Genomic DNA, 16,365 nt, shown 5'->3' on the forward strand with positions numbered 1-16,365 from the left:
CGGGGCAACTTTCTGTCAGCTAATTGTCAAATTAGTTGACTCGTTTTTCTATCAGTGTTCTATATATACTTACGTATTAAATGTAATAAACAAAATGAGTGTTTACGCATTAAAAAGTTGCAGAAATTATAAGAGAAAATAAATATAGAAGTTATAAAGGAATCACTCATAACTATTTATCACGCAAAATTGTATGAAAAAGTTGACCCACTTTTCTCGAAACATTTCTATGGATGTCTCCATACAAATCTATATATTTCTATGTATATAATCTAAGTATACAACCTTTATATATAAAATAACACTATAATCTAGTTTTATCACAATCATATGTAGGCGCAGGTATGCCAGGAATGACAATTTTAATATTACATTGAAAAATGTAATATTTTGGCTTATTAGTTACCTTTAAATAATTTATTTATCACATATCGATAGCAAATATATATAATGTACTAGTTTTACCCTCTTATTTGTAACTAAAACATTCTACAAATCTATTTCAATATAATACAAGTTTTGTGAACGCTTACATCTTAATAAAGAATATTTTATAAAGTATAAATCCGTAATTGACTGCAAGTACAAAAAATAACAATAAAATATTATATATTTTAGGAGCTGTGGATTTTGATATAATAAATATATAAATAAAATAAATTAATATTACACTGTTTTGATTCTTTCAAATTGAGATTTTAGCACAAAAGAAAGGACAACAATTCAATAGCTAAAATAAAATTTGACATTTTTATAAATAAGAGGGTAGTTATATGTTAAAACCAAATAATTTTTTTTTTATATTCTTTTCACATATTTCAATAATATTCAAATGATATTGCAAATTACATTAAGAATTACCATCACCATTTCAATCATTATTCGTCAATTTAAAAATACCACTTTTAAATCCAAAACTTAGATTTCTTAGATCGAGTACATTTCCATAACGCCACATTACTGACACTTGTAGCGACTCATTCCATTACCTCCTTTTAACCGCGCCAACAATTTTTATTTCAATATAATATTAAGACCCTTTTTCGTTTGTATAATTTAGAAACGTGACGTTTGAATTTCAGTTTATCTTACATCTATGTTCCTGTCTTTACGAATCCTACTTAATGTAAAATATTAAATACTGTTTAAATGTTATTGTCGTTTGCTGTTTACTGGTCTCGTTCTGTCTTTCAACTGCAAGATTAGAATCTTTCTGCAAGCAAGGTTAGTGGTTGAATGCAATAAATGTCCTTAGTCACTACACTGGAACGAAAAAGGGTCTTAATATTATATTAACGTAAAAATCGTTGGCGCGGTTAAAAGGAGGTAGCGGAATGAGTCGCTACAATACTTTTTAATCTCTCTTACAAACATCATTAAACAAAACGCAGGTGCCATCTACCCTCTCATAAATGAATATAAAGTGAAGCACCTTCAAATACATACATGTATTATTGCATTCTTTCTTATTAACACACAATACATCTTTTTCACAATATTTTAATACGTACCTTATAAAAAGCGCTAACCTATACACCAAAAAGTAAATAGTCATAATTTAGAATTTGACGAAATATCATAAAAGATATTACGAAACTTTATGTGAATTAAAAAAAAAAAAGATCAGCTACAGAGGTGTTGAAATAACTTGCCTTTTCAGATCTAACTTAACTGAATACCGGCTTTGTTTGACTTAAGAATGAATTAAATGTAAATTATGTGCATTAAAGATTTTACATAACAAGACAACTTCGTACATTTGTTGGTAGAATACGATCTAAGCCATCATAAGGTAACGGATTCTGTGTTGTGTTTTATATGACTGTAAGTGAATTATATGATGTGTCATGTACGAGTGCCAAGTGAATTATGAGTGATGTGTCATGTACGAGTGGCGAGTGAATTATGAGTGATGTGTCATGTACGAGTGCCAAATGAATTATGAGTGAGGTGTCATGTACGCGTGGTATGTGAATTGTAAGTGATGTGTCATGTACGCGTGGTATGTGAATTATGAGTGATGTGTCATGTACGAGTGCCAAGTGAATTATGAGTGATGTGTCATGTACGAGTGGCAAGTGTATAATGAGTGATGTGTCAAGTACGAGGGTCTAGTGAATTATGAGTGATGTGTCATGTACGCGTGTCTAGTGAATAATGAGTGATGTGTCATGTAGGAGTGGCAAGTGAATTATAAGTGATGTGTCATGTACGAGTGCCAAGTGAATTATAAGTGAGGTGTCATGTAGGAGTGACAAGTGAATTATGAGTGATGTGTCATGTACGAGTGTAGTGAATTATGAGTGATGTGTCATGTACGGGTGCCAAGTGAATTATGAGTGAGGTGTCATGTACGCGTGGTATGTGAATTGTAAGTGATGTGTCATGTACGCGTGGTAAGTGAATTATGAGTGATGTGTCATTTACGAGGGTCTAGTGAATTATGAGTGATGTGTCATGTACGCGTGTCTAGTGAATAATGAGTGATGTGTCATGTAGGAGTGGCAAGTGAATTATGAGTGATGTGTCATTTACGAGTGCCAAGTGAATTATGAGTGATGTATCATGTACGAGTGGCAAGTGTATAATGAGTGATGTGTCAAGTACGAGGGTCTAGTGAATTATGAGTGATGTGTCATGTACGCGTGTCTAGTGAATAATGAGTGATGTGTCATGTAGGAGTGGCATGTGAATTATGAGTGATGTGTCATGTAAGAGTAGCAAGTGAATAAGGAGTGATGTGTCATGTAGGAGTGGCAAGTGAATTATGAGTGATGTGTCATTTACGAGTGCCAAGTGAATTATGAGTGATGTATCATGTACGAGTGGCAAGTGTATAATGAGTGATGTGTCAAGTACGAGGGTCTAGTGAATTATGAGTGATGTGTCATGTACGCGTGTCTAGTGAATAATGAGTGATGTGTCATGTAGGAGTGGCAAGTGAATTATGAGTGATGTGTCATGTACGAGTGGCAAGTGAATTATGAGTGATATGTCATGTACGAGTGGCAAGTGAATTATGAGTGATGTGTTATGTACGAGTGCCAAGTGAATTATGAGTGAGGTGTCATGTAGAGTGGCAAGTGAATTATGAGTGATGTGTCATGTACGAGTGGCAAGTGAATTATGAGTGATGTGTCATGTACGTGGCTTTGTTTGACTTAAGAATGAATTAAATTGTTAAAAAAAAATAAAATAAAATAAAATAAAAAAAAAAAAGTAATTCAATTGAGTTTCTTGCCAGTTCTTCTCAATTGGATCTATATACCGAACTGGACGGTAGGGTAAATATAAAATTATAATGTACAAATTTGACGTTCATAAGCGGCTAAAATGTCCTACATGAATAAATGATTTTTGAATTTGAATTTGAATTTGAATTATGTGCAATAAAGATTTTATATAACAAGACAACTTCGTACATTTGTTGGTGGAATACGATCTGAGCCATCATAAGGTAACGGATTCTGTGTTGTGTTTTATATAGACTGTAAGTGAATTATGAGTGATGTGTCATGTACGAGTGCCAAGTGAATTATGAGCGATGTGTCATGTACGAGTGCCAAGTGAATTATGAGTGATGTGTCATGTAGGAGTGGCAAGTGAATAATGAGTGATGTGTCATGTACGTGGCTTTGTTAGACTTATGAATGAATTAAATGTAAATTATGTGCATTAAAGATAACAAGTGTACATTTGTTGGTGGAATACGATCTGAGCCATCATAAGGTAACGGATTCTGTGTTGTGTTTTATATAGACTGTAAGTGAATTATGAGTGATGTGTCATGTACGAGTGTCTAGTGAATTATGAGTGATGTGTCATGTACGTGGCTTTGTTTGACTTAAGAATGAATTAAATGTAAATTATGTGCATTAAAGATTTTACATAACAAGACAACTTCGTACATTTGTTGGTGGAATACGATCTGAGCCATCATAAGGTAACGGATTCTGTGTTGTGTTTTATATAGACTGTAAGTGAATTATGAGTGATGTGTCATGTACGAGTGTCTAGTGAATTATGAGTGATGTGTCATGTACGAGTGCCAAATGAATTATGAGTGATGTGACATGTACGAGGGCCAAGTGAATTATAAGTGATGTGTCATGTACGAGTGTCTAGTGAATTATGAGTGATGTGTCATGTACGAGTGCCAAGTGAATTATGAGTGATGTGTCATGTACGAGGGCCAAGTGAATTATGAGTGATGTGTCATGTACGAGTGTCTAGTGAATTATGAGCGATGTGTCATGTACTAGTGGCAAGTGAATTATGAGTGATGTGTCATGTACGCGTGGCAAGTGAATTATGAGTGATGTGTCATGTACGCGTGGCAAGTGAATTATGAGTGATGTGTCATGTACGAGTGGCAAGTGAATTCCGAGTGGTACCATGTATGGATGGCAAGTGAATTATGAGTGATGTGTCATGTAAAACTGGTAAGCAGAGTATGAGTTATGTAAGACGTCGCGAATATCCAGTTAACAAATTGTGTATGTTCCATTTCCACTGCAGCGTTTCCCCTTATACTGTGTCATCCATGGATGAAGTGAGCAGCGAGTCCGCGCGGGATCAGTCGACGTAGAGGCGCACGAGCGAGGACTCGGCGGCCGGGCAGCGTGTCACGGGGCACGCGGCCCGCGCGCGCACGTGCCGCGAGATGCACACGTAGCAGAAGATGTAGCTGCGAGACCACTACCACTATACCACGAGCCAACGACACCCGGGACATCCGGCCAGATGCTCTTCCGGGAAATTAATGAAAATGGAAAAGTAACCCCGCCTATGTAATTGGTATATGCTGGCGGGTGCTATTCTATACTTCTTCTATACAATGAAATGTATGAAATATTTAAATAAAAAAATTAATCCCTATGCCTACACCCACGAAGGTTTTAGTTATGGACTGAGCTCCCTGTTGAGGTTTTTCCAAGAGACTACATGCATGGGGTTCTTTAAAAAAGAGGTAAAGGTATTGTAATCTTTTAAAAGAAACAATAAAGGGTATCTATATATAAATTACGCATGTGTTGCCATTCTTCAGAATGGCATCACGTGCGTAATACTCTTGGTATTGCAGGCGTTCATAGGCTACGATAACCGCTTACCATCAGATGGGCCGTATGCTTGTTTGTCACCACGATAGTATAAAAAATAAACACGAAAAAAATAATTCGTAATGAAAGAGAGTTACAAATTTGATAATAAAGGACGATACCCTAATCAGAATAGAAAAAAGTGGCATCAAAAACAGATTAAAATAGTAAAAAAAGAAATTTTAACTGCTGTCTACGATTTCGGCTCTTTGTGATTTTGCACTCACCCTGAGACTGGTAGCACGGTGGGAATCTTCCAGCTCTGAAGGCATATTGGACACTTGTTCTTCCATCTTACGGCGCGTTCATCGGGCTGCAACATACACAACAACAATATTAAATTATATATTTTTTTATTGTATAAAATAACTAAGAATGACAAACAACCTGACGGTCCACCTGATGGAAAGTGGTAACCGTTGCTTATAGACATGAGCAGTACCATTGACATAACAGAGTATACTTTTTCGTTCATGATATCCCCCATGCGTTGCCATTCCGGAGGACTCAGGTGTTATTCCTCTGTACTCAGTAAATTCACGCCATATCCCACCCTTCAAACCGAAACATAGCCATGCAAACACAACCGCTTCACGGTTGAAACACGAATGGAACAGAAGTACCTAAGCAATCGACTTTTATACAGTCTCCCTCTGGACCGTAGACGTAAATGAAGTCCGTAGACGCTCAAAGGACTAAAGGAAAGTGCACACCTATTGCTGATCATAGGGCTTTCTTTGTCTCACTCGATTTAAGCCGCTCAATTGTTGACGGAGTCCATAATAGACGTTTGTTCAATAGTAGATATGTTAACCGACCCGGCAAACATCATTTTGTCTTCTACAGTTACTCACCGGGTCCAGACCGGGTCGGGTTTTTTTAATGGATGATTGGTAACCCCGCCTGCGCTATCGGTATACACTAGCGTGAATACTACTAGGTGAGCATGAAAAAGCAAGTCAGTTAACCCATCGTGACGAACTCAACGATAAATTAGTCACGATGGTTTTCAGGGGAAACCGCGTGGAGGTAGAGTTGATAGGGTGCATTGATAGCAATGGGGTCTAACCTCCTCATTACTAACAATCCCTTCCCCTCACCGGGACCAGGTTATCCGTCCAGTGCTGAATATAGGCCTCCCTAATAGACTATCATAAGGAACGATCCTGAGCCACCTGCATTCACGGACTCCTTGCAATGCATTTAAGGTCGTCATTCTATCTACTGCGTTTACCCGTACGGGGTCGTCACTCAAGAACCTTTCTTCTCCATCGGTTGCCAGTTCCCCGAGCTATGCAAGGGTGTGATACCTGCGGCGCGGGCGGCGGCTGCAGCGCGGCGTGCGAGGCGGCGCGCGCGTCCCACCAGCGCAGCAGCTGCACCACGAAGGCGCCGTACTGCACGCCGCGCAGCACCGCGCCGCCTACCATCGGGAACGACACCGCCGCGCCCCTGCATCACGCCGCCACGCCACGCCACGTCACAACCATCAAAATATTACAACTTACTTTACCAAAAAAGGAACATGATGCATACTAAACATTAGTGTTAATGTTAAATATACGTCATTTAATTAATTTTTTTTTATGCAACTTAAAATGACAAACAAGCTGACGGCCCACCTGATGGAAAGCGGTAACCGTCGCCTATAGACATGAGCAGTACCATGGACATAACAGAGTACACTGTTTCGCTCATGATACCCCCATGTGTTGCAATATACGCAAATATTTCCCTCGAGTATGCTTGTATACAATTTCTAGGTCCATAAATAAAAAAAAAATATCAAGTAATTCTGATAATTTCTAATATAATGTAAAAGAAACTAAAGATCCCATTACATTTCACCAAGAAAAAAAAAGAGTTCCAACATAAAAATTATGTGTCATGTACGAGTGGCAAGTGAATAATGAGTGATGTGTCATGTAGGAGTGGCAAGTGAATTATGAGTGATGTGTCATGTAGGAGTGGCAAGTGAATTATGAGTGATGTGTCATGTAGGAGTGGCAAGTGAATAATGAGTGATGTGTCATGTAGGAGTGGCAAGTGAATAATGAGTGATGTGTCATGTACGAGTGTCAAGTGAATTATGAGTGATGTGTCATGTACGAGTGGCAAGTGAATTATGAGTGATGTGTCATGTATGAGTGGCAAGTGAATTATGAGTGATGTGTCATGTACGAGTGGCAAGTGAATTATGAGTGATGTGTCATGTATGAGTGGCAAGTGAATTATGAGTGATGTGTCATTTTTTTTATGCAACTTAAAATGGCAAAATAAGCTGACGGCCCATCCGGTTACCACTTTCTATCAGGTGGACCGTCAGCTTGTTTGTCATTCTAAATTGCTTAAAAAACTAAAAATCTCACATAAACATCTCATATTAAATTACTTCTTTTTAATGTAAAACTATTAAAAAATCTAAACCTAGACTATCAAGATTTAAAAGTATGCGATACTTGTAAAAGTTGGTAATAATATAATAAAACATTGTTCACTTGGTTAATTTTAAACTTTAAAAAACATATATAAATACACTATCGGAATTTAGTGCGATGAAAAATTTTGCCCGTATATTGGCGGCGTTTCGACGTGTATTGCTCTATGTCGTGGTCACGATAGAACTGAAGTGAACGGCATCTTCGTCTGGCAGCTCGCGCAGTCTCTTCTCGTCGAAACGGCGGCAATAAAGAAGCAGGTATGTAAGTATTATTTACCTGCAAAATTTTTCACTGTTCCCTTTTCGAATAAACCATCGTCTTACCTAAATTGTCCCGTGAGCAGGTTCTTGAAGAACCCCGTCCAGGTGTAGGTGTCCCTGTGTAAGAGCGGCGCGTCCCGCAGCGACACGCCGAGCAGCGCCAGCTCGGGGCAGTGGCTCCGGGTGGCGCCCGTCATGTACCTGGCGGCCTGCACCAGCCGCGCCGACTTCGCGACCAAGTGGACTATCGCGTATATTTTGATAGCTGCCTTGCGGGCGCGGTCTGGTTTACTCTACAAATAAGTTTTTATTCACTTCAGAACTTAACATGTACCTCTTTTATTTCCACTATTAAACACCTGCGTTTGCATGCTAGGACTTTATATATATTTAGGAAAAATTAAAGATAGGAAAACAATGATGCAAAAATTTTATAAACTTTGCAAACAAGACGATCTAATGTCATTTAGGAAATAATTTGAAAATGGTCTGATTAGAAAATTTAGATTGTATTGCATAAAAATGACAAACATCTAATCATTGTTAGGTCTGTATCTTTTATGTTAAATTCTTAAATTGAAAAAAAGTTATAGCTAACTTTTTATAAATACAGAAGTTGGATTTTCTGAGAGAACCTATATTTCTTCCATTTGTGTTTGGCACATAACAATAATTGACTGCTGCCATAAAAAAACCTTGTCACTTCATAATGTAAAATTTTCAAATTTCATGAAATATCTAGTAATAAATATAATAATTTCATCTAAACCTATCTGATTCTATATAAGCTCTTGTAATGTCACTATTTCTTTAGTCCACCTTTAGTTTTAGATAACTCACCTTCCCCAATCTCCCATCTTCATCATCCTCTCTCCATCTGTCTACAATCTTCTCCATTTTATCTTTAATATATGGCACTAGTACCAACAAGGCCACAGAGCCATACTCCAGCATTTCTGGTAACCTCGGGTTACCAGGGTTGAATTCACTGCTGACTGTTGTTGGCACTCTGAGAAGGCCGTAGAAACTCTCAGAGAATGATGCAGCTGGAAAGTTTTATAATTTCTTCATTACATTATGTTTAAGGTTAACAAAACTTTATTTATAAATACTACTTTCTAATTACAATTCAATAGTTCTGAATATTTTGTAACTATGTATAACAAAACCATAAAAGGATAAAAGCCTTTTATTACCATACTTGTTATAATCATTGTGCAATATTACATGTAGGCACAAGGGTTTACTCCATTATTCCTCCCATATTGGTTTTATAATTTTATCATAATTGAAATAGTTGGTTTGCCAATGAAAAAAACATTATGTTATTTAGGTAACTGACCATAGTGTTTGAGGTAGTGGTACTGCAAACAGCAATCAAACAGCAGGTACAACTCATCATACCACGGCACACACCACCCACACTTGTCCGGGTATACTTCAGCTAAATACTGCAATACATAGAGTTACCTTTTAGTTTTCAAGTTCTTTATATTTATTCACAGCTTATCAGTAGGTAAGGCTATTAAAACTCTGTTAACTTGCCATTGCTACCATGTTTTTACTTTAAATCCTCCCAACAAATAAAGGTTTAAAAAAAAATTATTTATTATAAAAAAATTACAAACAACTCAACAGTAATATTTTAAAAATATTTTTATATATATGCACATAATGAGAACAGTGATATTTGAAAGTTCTAACATAGTTCATCATCTCAGCCATTATCTGTCCAATTTGAACACAGGCCTCATTCTTAGACGGCCATAAAGAATAGAATAAGAATAGAATAGAAATCATTTATTCAAATAAACTTACATTGAAGCACTTTTGAAAAGTCATTACATTTTTTTTTAATTTACCGCTCGTTCGGAAAGCTGTCTCATCACAAGAAGAACGAGCAAGAAACTTGCGTGATGCTCTTTTAAATAATTTTATTATTATTTTACATTTTTAAGTTTAATTGTGTGAATACAAACCACCAATTAGCACTAATTCAATTAAATACTCAAAAAGAAAAAAAAAAATTGAATACATAACCAACTGGTTAAACAATTAATAAGAGGAAATCAGTCATAGTGATTAGAGCAGACCAGTCCCTACAAGCAGCACCCGTTCACGAGTATGACGGATGAGCCAGCCATCACTGCGCTCGACCATATTTTAGGGAGCCCAATGACCCGGCCCACCACGCCGCCACAAGTCTGGACATTTTAGTGAGCATGACTACTCAAAACACTAGACCACGTCAAAGCTACTCACAATTGCCATCTGATAGTTATAGTATTCACATTTTACATAAGAATGCATGCGGCAATTAATACAAAAAACCGCTACGCTTTCATATTTCTAAAATTAATCAATTAAATCAAGAAAGCAATGAGAAAATAAAATTATAACGTTGTATGCTAATAAACTAATTATTTACTTGATATGTTGTCATCTATGAATTCGTCTATCCTGTAATAGGCTTTCTTACATAAAAATTGTTTAATATAAGATTTGAATTGCCTCTCTGTCAGATTTAATGCAGATTCCGGCAGTTTATTATAAAATCTTATGCAATTACCATAGAATGAATTACTGATTTTGTGCAGACGGCATTTAGGTAAAATAAGCTTATTTATATTGCGTAAGTTTCTACTTGTACAGTCTTTGAGTTTTTTAAAACTCGCTAAGTTCTTCCGTGTATACATAATATTTTCATAAATGTATTGTGAAGTAACTGTGAGGATATTTGAGTCTTTAAAGCACTGACGTAATGACTCTCTTGAACCCATACCATAAATAGAACGTATGGCTCTCTTTTGTAAAACAAATATAGTATTTATATCGGCTGCTTTACCCCACAGCAGTATGCCATAAGACATTATGCTATGGAAATAACTAAAATATACAAGTTTAGCCGTCGCCACGTCTGTTAATTGCCTAATTCTTCTAATTGCATATGCAGCAGAACTGAGTCTACTGGCCAATTTTGAAATATGGGGCCCCCATTGTAATTTCGAGTCCACTGTTATACCTAAAAAAACTGTATCATTAACAAAATTTACTATTTCGTCATTAAGCAATAACTGTGTATTTATTAGTCTTACATTAGGAAGTGTAAATTTTATACACTTTGTTTTGCTGGAATTTAATAATAGGTTATTACATGTAAACCAATTTAATATTGCAGACATAGCACAATTTACATCGTCTAATTGATTACTTTGACGTCCAATTTTAAACACTAACGAAGTATCATCCGCAAACAGCACTATATCTGCAATTTTCTCTACCATAAAGGGAAGGTCATTTATGTAGATTAAAAAGAGAAAGGGGCCTAAGATTGACCCTTGTGGAACGCCCATCTTAATATTAGCTCCCTTAGATTTTACACCGTCAATATCTACAGTTTGAACCCTATCCTCTAAATAAGTTCTCATTAATTTTAGATCATTATCTCTTATACCATAATGTTCGAGCTTGTACAAAAGCGTTTTATGATCCACACAATCAAATGCCTTTGATAGGTCACAAAAAACTCCGAGTGCATCCTGTGACCTCTCCCAAGATTCGAAAATATGTGTCATTAGCGCAACACCTGCGTCAGTGGTAGACTTGCCGGCGGTGAAACCATATTGCTGACTGTGAAGCAGTCCGTTAACCCTGAAGTGATGTAACATTTGATTTAACATTATCTTTTCAAACACCTTACTTAGAACTGGCAAAATAGATATAGGTCTATAGTTCCCTGGCTCAAATTTATCTCCTGATTTAAATAGTGGGATTAATTTGCTAAATTTCATTAAATGTGGAAAAACGCCATTATCAATACATTTATTAAAAATAGTGGCTAGATATGGAGCAACAATATCTATGAAAGAACTAACTACTTTTACAGACATGCCCCAAAGGTCTTCCGTATTTTTTAAATTTAGCTGTTTGAATATTTTTATGATATGAAAGGGGCTAACATGTGAAAATTTAAATCTTAAAGAACAACAACCGATATTAGTCTCTAGTAATTTTTTTGCTCGAGATTGAGATGAGTCCAGAGAAGATGTAATATCAATCGGAATATTAGCAAAAAAATCTTCAAAAATATTAACTACATCTTTTGTTGTTGTTATTAATTTATTATCATAATTTAATGTAAATTGATTACAGGCTATTTTAGATCTTCCAGTTTCTTTATTTATAATGCTCCAGATGGTTTTAATTTTGTCAGAAGACTGCTTAATTTGTTTATTAAAATAATTAGACTTAGCCATAATACAAACTTTTTTAAAAATTTTAGAATAATTTTTTACATAAGTGGTGAATTTGTCATCAAATCGATATTTTTTTTGATCGTATTAATCAAACAAAATATTTCTACTTTTAAGTATTCCTACTGTTGCCCATTCCGTGAATTTAGATTTAACATGAACTTCTTTTTTCTTGAAAAATTGTTCATATTCTCCGGATAAAATATTAATTAGCTTGGTGTAAAGATAATCAGGATTATTACTAGATTGTAACAGCAAATCCAATTTATTTTTAATCGCGCTTTTGTATTTATTAATATTGTAAACGTTTATTTGTCTTTTTGATTTTTTATTATTGTTGACTTTATTGATTTGACTGCTAAACTTAACAACTTGACCACAGTGATCTGAAGGAAGTTTATTTATTATGAATTTTTCTGTATACTCGCAGTTACAAAAAACATTGTCAAGACAAGTAGCAGACGTGGCAGTTACACGAGTGGGTTCATGAAAGACATGACATAAATCAAATGACTGAAATAAACTAATAATTTTTGTACATGTGGGTGTGTTACAAAGAATATCAACGTTAAAATCTCCACATACAATAATTTTTTTAATACTATTAAATACTTTTTTTAAAATATCCTCCATCACCCCTTCAAAAACATTGTAATCACTATTAGGAGGCCTGTACACACATATAAGGATATAATTTTCTAGTTCTATACAAGATAATTCTATACAACACTCAATAGAAAGTCTAACAATGTCAGCACGTTCCTTTACTTTAATATTATTTCTTGCAATTATCATAGACCCGCCTCTGTTAACTGACTTTCTATTGAAGCAGCTGACAACGTTATAATTATTTAAATTGAACATCATATTGCTTTCTTTAAGCCAGTGTTCTGTGAAACAGACAATATCAATATTATACTTTTCTAAAAATAATTGTATGATTAACTCGCTGCCGGGAAAACTTTGTATGTTCTGATGAACAATTATTAATTCTGATTGCTTTCCCTTTGTCTTTGTGAGCAGTTTAAATCTGCAGTCATAGTACTTATGTCACAAATATTAATAGAATTATCTGTTATGTCAGCATTTTTATGTTTAAGTTTACCATGTAAACTGTTCATGTAGTCAATATTATAAGCCACTAAAGTGGCTATTTTATTTTTAGATGATTTAGAAAGATACATTGTATCTTTTGTCAAATAAAAATCACTAATAAAACTATTAGTATCAAAAAATGTCAAAATGTCACTATGACGACATGTCAATGTATGTAATAAGTTATTCAGGTAATGTACCTTACTGTTAATTTTTTTATGAAGATGTCTATTTGTGTAAGGAAAAGCGCACAATACAATCTTATACACATTTAATTGTAATAAATATTCAATTCCTTTAATTACATCCTGCCTATTTAATTGAATACTATTACCAAAAAATAACACAATTGTGGTCATATTGTTCATTTTCGTAGACTTAATTTTATTTATTATTTGTGTAAATGATGCTTCTGGCATGCAGTAGTTTAATAAATCACCCTTAAGATGATACTTCAATATAGACCCAAAGTTACAGCCTATTCTGTCAGAGAACACCATTGTGCTACTCTTAGGGTTACAGTCACTGGCACAAACACCCTGAACTTCATTTTCCAGCACAGTTACAACTGAATTATTATTTGATATATTTGTGTGATTACATGTACAATGCTTAGTCAACGACTCAAAACGGTCAGCATTGTATTTACTGACATCAATCAGATCATCCATTGCTAAAATATGCTCCTGGATTTGTTTCTGAGAGATAATATACTTTGTATTTAAATCATGAAGCGAAGATTCTAAACTATTGATTTTTGAAGTTAGGTAGTCTGTATCAATGTCATATAACTTTTGGCTTTCCACTAACTTATTATTACACTTATTAATGTAATCATGCAATTTTAAATTATTCAAAGTGGTTTTTTTCAATAATTGTCCCTTTTTGCAACGCTTATTTAATATATTCCGATTCTTAATTATAAACTTTTTTAGTTTTAAATATTTTTTAAATTTATTATTACTCAACATACAAATATTACTGTTATAGTTGCCTAATTTAGGTGATGTATCACTAGTAAGGTCAATTACAACAGGATGGGTGCATGGAACTGTAGTAGAAGGAGGCACACAGTCAACACTAATAAGTTCCTCATATAAATTACTAATCTCATTACTTTGTCGAGATTCCAATCTTGTGTCTAGATCATTGATTTTAGAATATGCCTGCTTTAACTCAAGTTCCAATTCAGTGATACGCCTCAAGGCTTGCTCATGAGTGTCACTACATTGATGAAAGCTACTTATTAGTTCTTGAAGCTGATCCCGCTGCTCAATAACTTCCTGATGGCTATTATGAAGTTCTGACAATTCTGATTTTAATTGGGTATTTTTATTTATAATTTTTAAAATTTCATCTTCACTCTCTTCTCTCTCCCTGATCAACTTGTCACTGAGATCTTTGGATGCCTGAAGTTCTTGTAGGGCCACTTTAAGCTTCATCTCTGTCTGCCGTGCAGTTGTGGAACGGGTAGATAGTGACATTATTGAATATATGAATAGTTACTAGGGAGAGTGAAGTGAGTTATTTCTAAAAAAAGTATCACAACGAGAACAGCAACTGAACCTTACTTATTTTATGTGTTAAAATTTTGAATAATTTTTGTTAGGTATATTTATACGACCTATATTTTACAAGATTAAGTAAATGGAATTAGATTGTGCTCCTTTCCTTCAAATTACATTAATATAAAACATAAAATTACTTACAATATATTTTGTGGGTATATTTTTTCCTTCGACGTACGCAACAACTGAACTTCACAATTATTAATATCAATTTAACTTGATGTGAATATTTTCTATAAAACTTGTATATATTATGAAATTCTTTGAATAAGTCCAACAAATAGTTATAAAATAGTTTTAAAATTAGTTGTTTACCAACGAAAGAAGTTTGACAGATGGCCGGTGCACTATTTTAATGTCGATTTTTGCAAATAATACACTACCAAATTGTACACAAACAACAATCGACACTTATTGCACTATTATATCACTAATAACGATGTCGAAAATATAATATTCGTGTGATAGACTATTAAAAATTATTTATTTATTACGGCCAGCTGAAAATGACAACTGTCGTTGGTGTTGCTAGTCGAAGAAAAAAAAAAAAAAAAAAAAAAAAAAAAAAAAAAAAAAAAAGAAATGTCTTGAGCCACCTGTGTCCACAATATAGTTAATTAACTTTAACTCTTGTACATCATATTTTTAATGGGTTCAAATGGGTGTTAAATTTAATTGTAACATTATATATATGTTACAATCTGTTATATTTATATCATGGCGTAACATGATTTATATTTTTATATTTATATTATAGTTGGACTATTTTTAATGGGTGATGATGGAATGGTAACCCTATATATATGGTATATGGTAGTCATGTTAAGCCATAATATAAATATAACAGATGCATAACAATAACAAAGAATGGTTATTTAGGATGTTATCTTCAAACAATCAAAATTACAACCGGTCTTTGAACTCTTGCTAATCATAAACATGAACTACGAACTATCGCTAATCAGATTATGAAAAAACTATAAAATAGAATTTAATATTCAGATATCATTCTTGTCTTTACTATATTACCTCTATTAGCTTCCTTAAAGCTGGTTTGACTGTAGTTCCCAGGGCCTCTTGGGCAGTTACTTGAAATATTGAAGGAGTACCTTGCAAAGTGCGCGTTAAATGCGCTGCGTACACCGCCATTGTGTTTGGCACTTGATTTATATATTTCCACTTGGTAATAAATCGATAAAGACTTATTTAAATATAAATTTGTTAATTATAATCGTCTTGTTTATTTATGAAAATATTATATGTCGAAAACAGAGTTTGAGGTTACTAATAATATCAGTGTCAGAGTGCCTGAACTTCAAAGTGTCATTCTGCTGTCAATCATATATCATTATTTTTTTTAGTACATTTGTTCCGTTGTGGAACAGGCTAAGGTCAGAGATCATGCTGCCTAGTCTTCAATATGATAATTTGTCTGGAATTATATCATTATTGTCAAGATGTTATTTTACTGTCAGTTTGGTTATTTTTATTTCTTTTATTAATATTCTTTCGGCCCTGGATACTCAGCAGTTTTTTTTTCTCCATTACCAATACTGCAACTAATTTATGATAAAAAAATTACACAGACCTACCTATTTGTTATCATTTAATGTTACTAAGCTGCTTTAGGGGTAGCGATTATTTATATT

General features: G+C 34.3%; 1 protein-coding gene across 1 annotated transcript; it reads right to left on the reverse strand.

Moving 5' to 3' along the window:
- Positions 1 to 3,696: 3,696 nt before the first annotated feature.
- Positions 3,697 to 16,027, reverse strand: LOC113511531 (peroxisome assembly protein 12). The gene is made up of 7 exons (XM_052895709.1): positions 15,746 to 16,027; positions 9,143 to 9,251; positions 8,641 to 8,846; positions 7,864 to 8,093; positions 6,410 to 6,551; positions 5,327 to 5,412; positions 3,697 to 4,687 (listed from the first exon to the last, which is right to left on the reverse strand). Exons 1-7 carry the CDS (start codon positions 15,863 to 15,865, stop codon positions 4,576 to 4,578), a joined length of 1,005 nt encoding a protein of 334 aa, XP_052751669.1. The 5' UTR covers positions 15,866 to 16,027; the 3' UTR covers positions 3,697 to 4,575.
- Positions 16,028 to 16,365: the final 338 nt, after the last annotated feature.

The sequence above is a fragment of the Galleria mellonella genome, unplaced genomic scaffold (assembly GCF_026898425.1).
Source record: "Galleria mellonella isolate WM207_F2 unplaced genomic scaffold, CSIRO_AGI_GalMel_v1 utg3070, whole genome shotgun sequence".
NCBI classification, from domain to species: Eukaryota; Metazoa; Arthropoda; class Insecta; order Lepidoptera; family Pyralidae; genus Galleria; species Galleria mellonella.

Excerpts from the sequence above, each read along its gene's own strand:
- LOC113511531 (XM_052895709.1), bottom strand. The coding sequence starts at position 15,865 with ATGGCGGTGTACGCAGCGCATTTAACGCGCACTTTGCAAGGTACTCCT. Across the intron at positions 5,413-6,409 it reads AGCCGCCGCCCGCGCCGCAG|CCCGATGAACGCGCCGTAAG; the intron begins GTATCACACCCT and ends TGTATGTTGCAG. Across the intron at positions 4,688-5,326 it reads ACCGTGCTACCAGTCTCAGG|CTACATCTTCTGCTACGTGT; the intron begins GTGAGTGCAAAA and ends GTGGTCTCGCAG.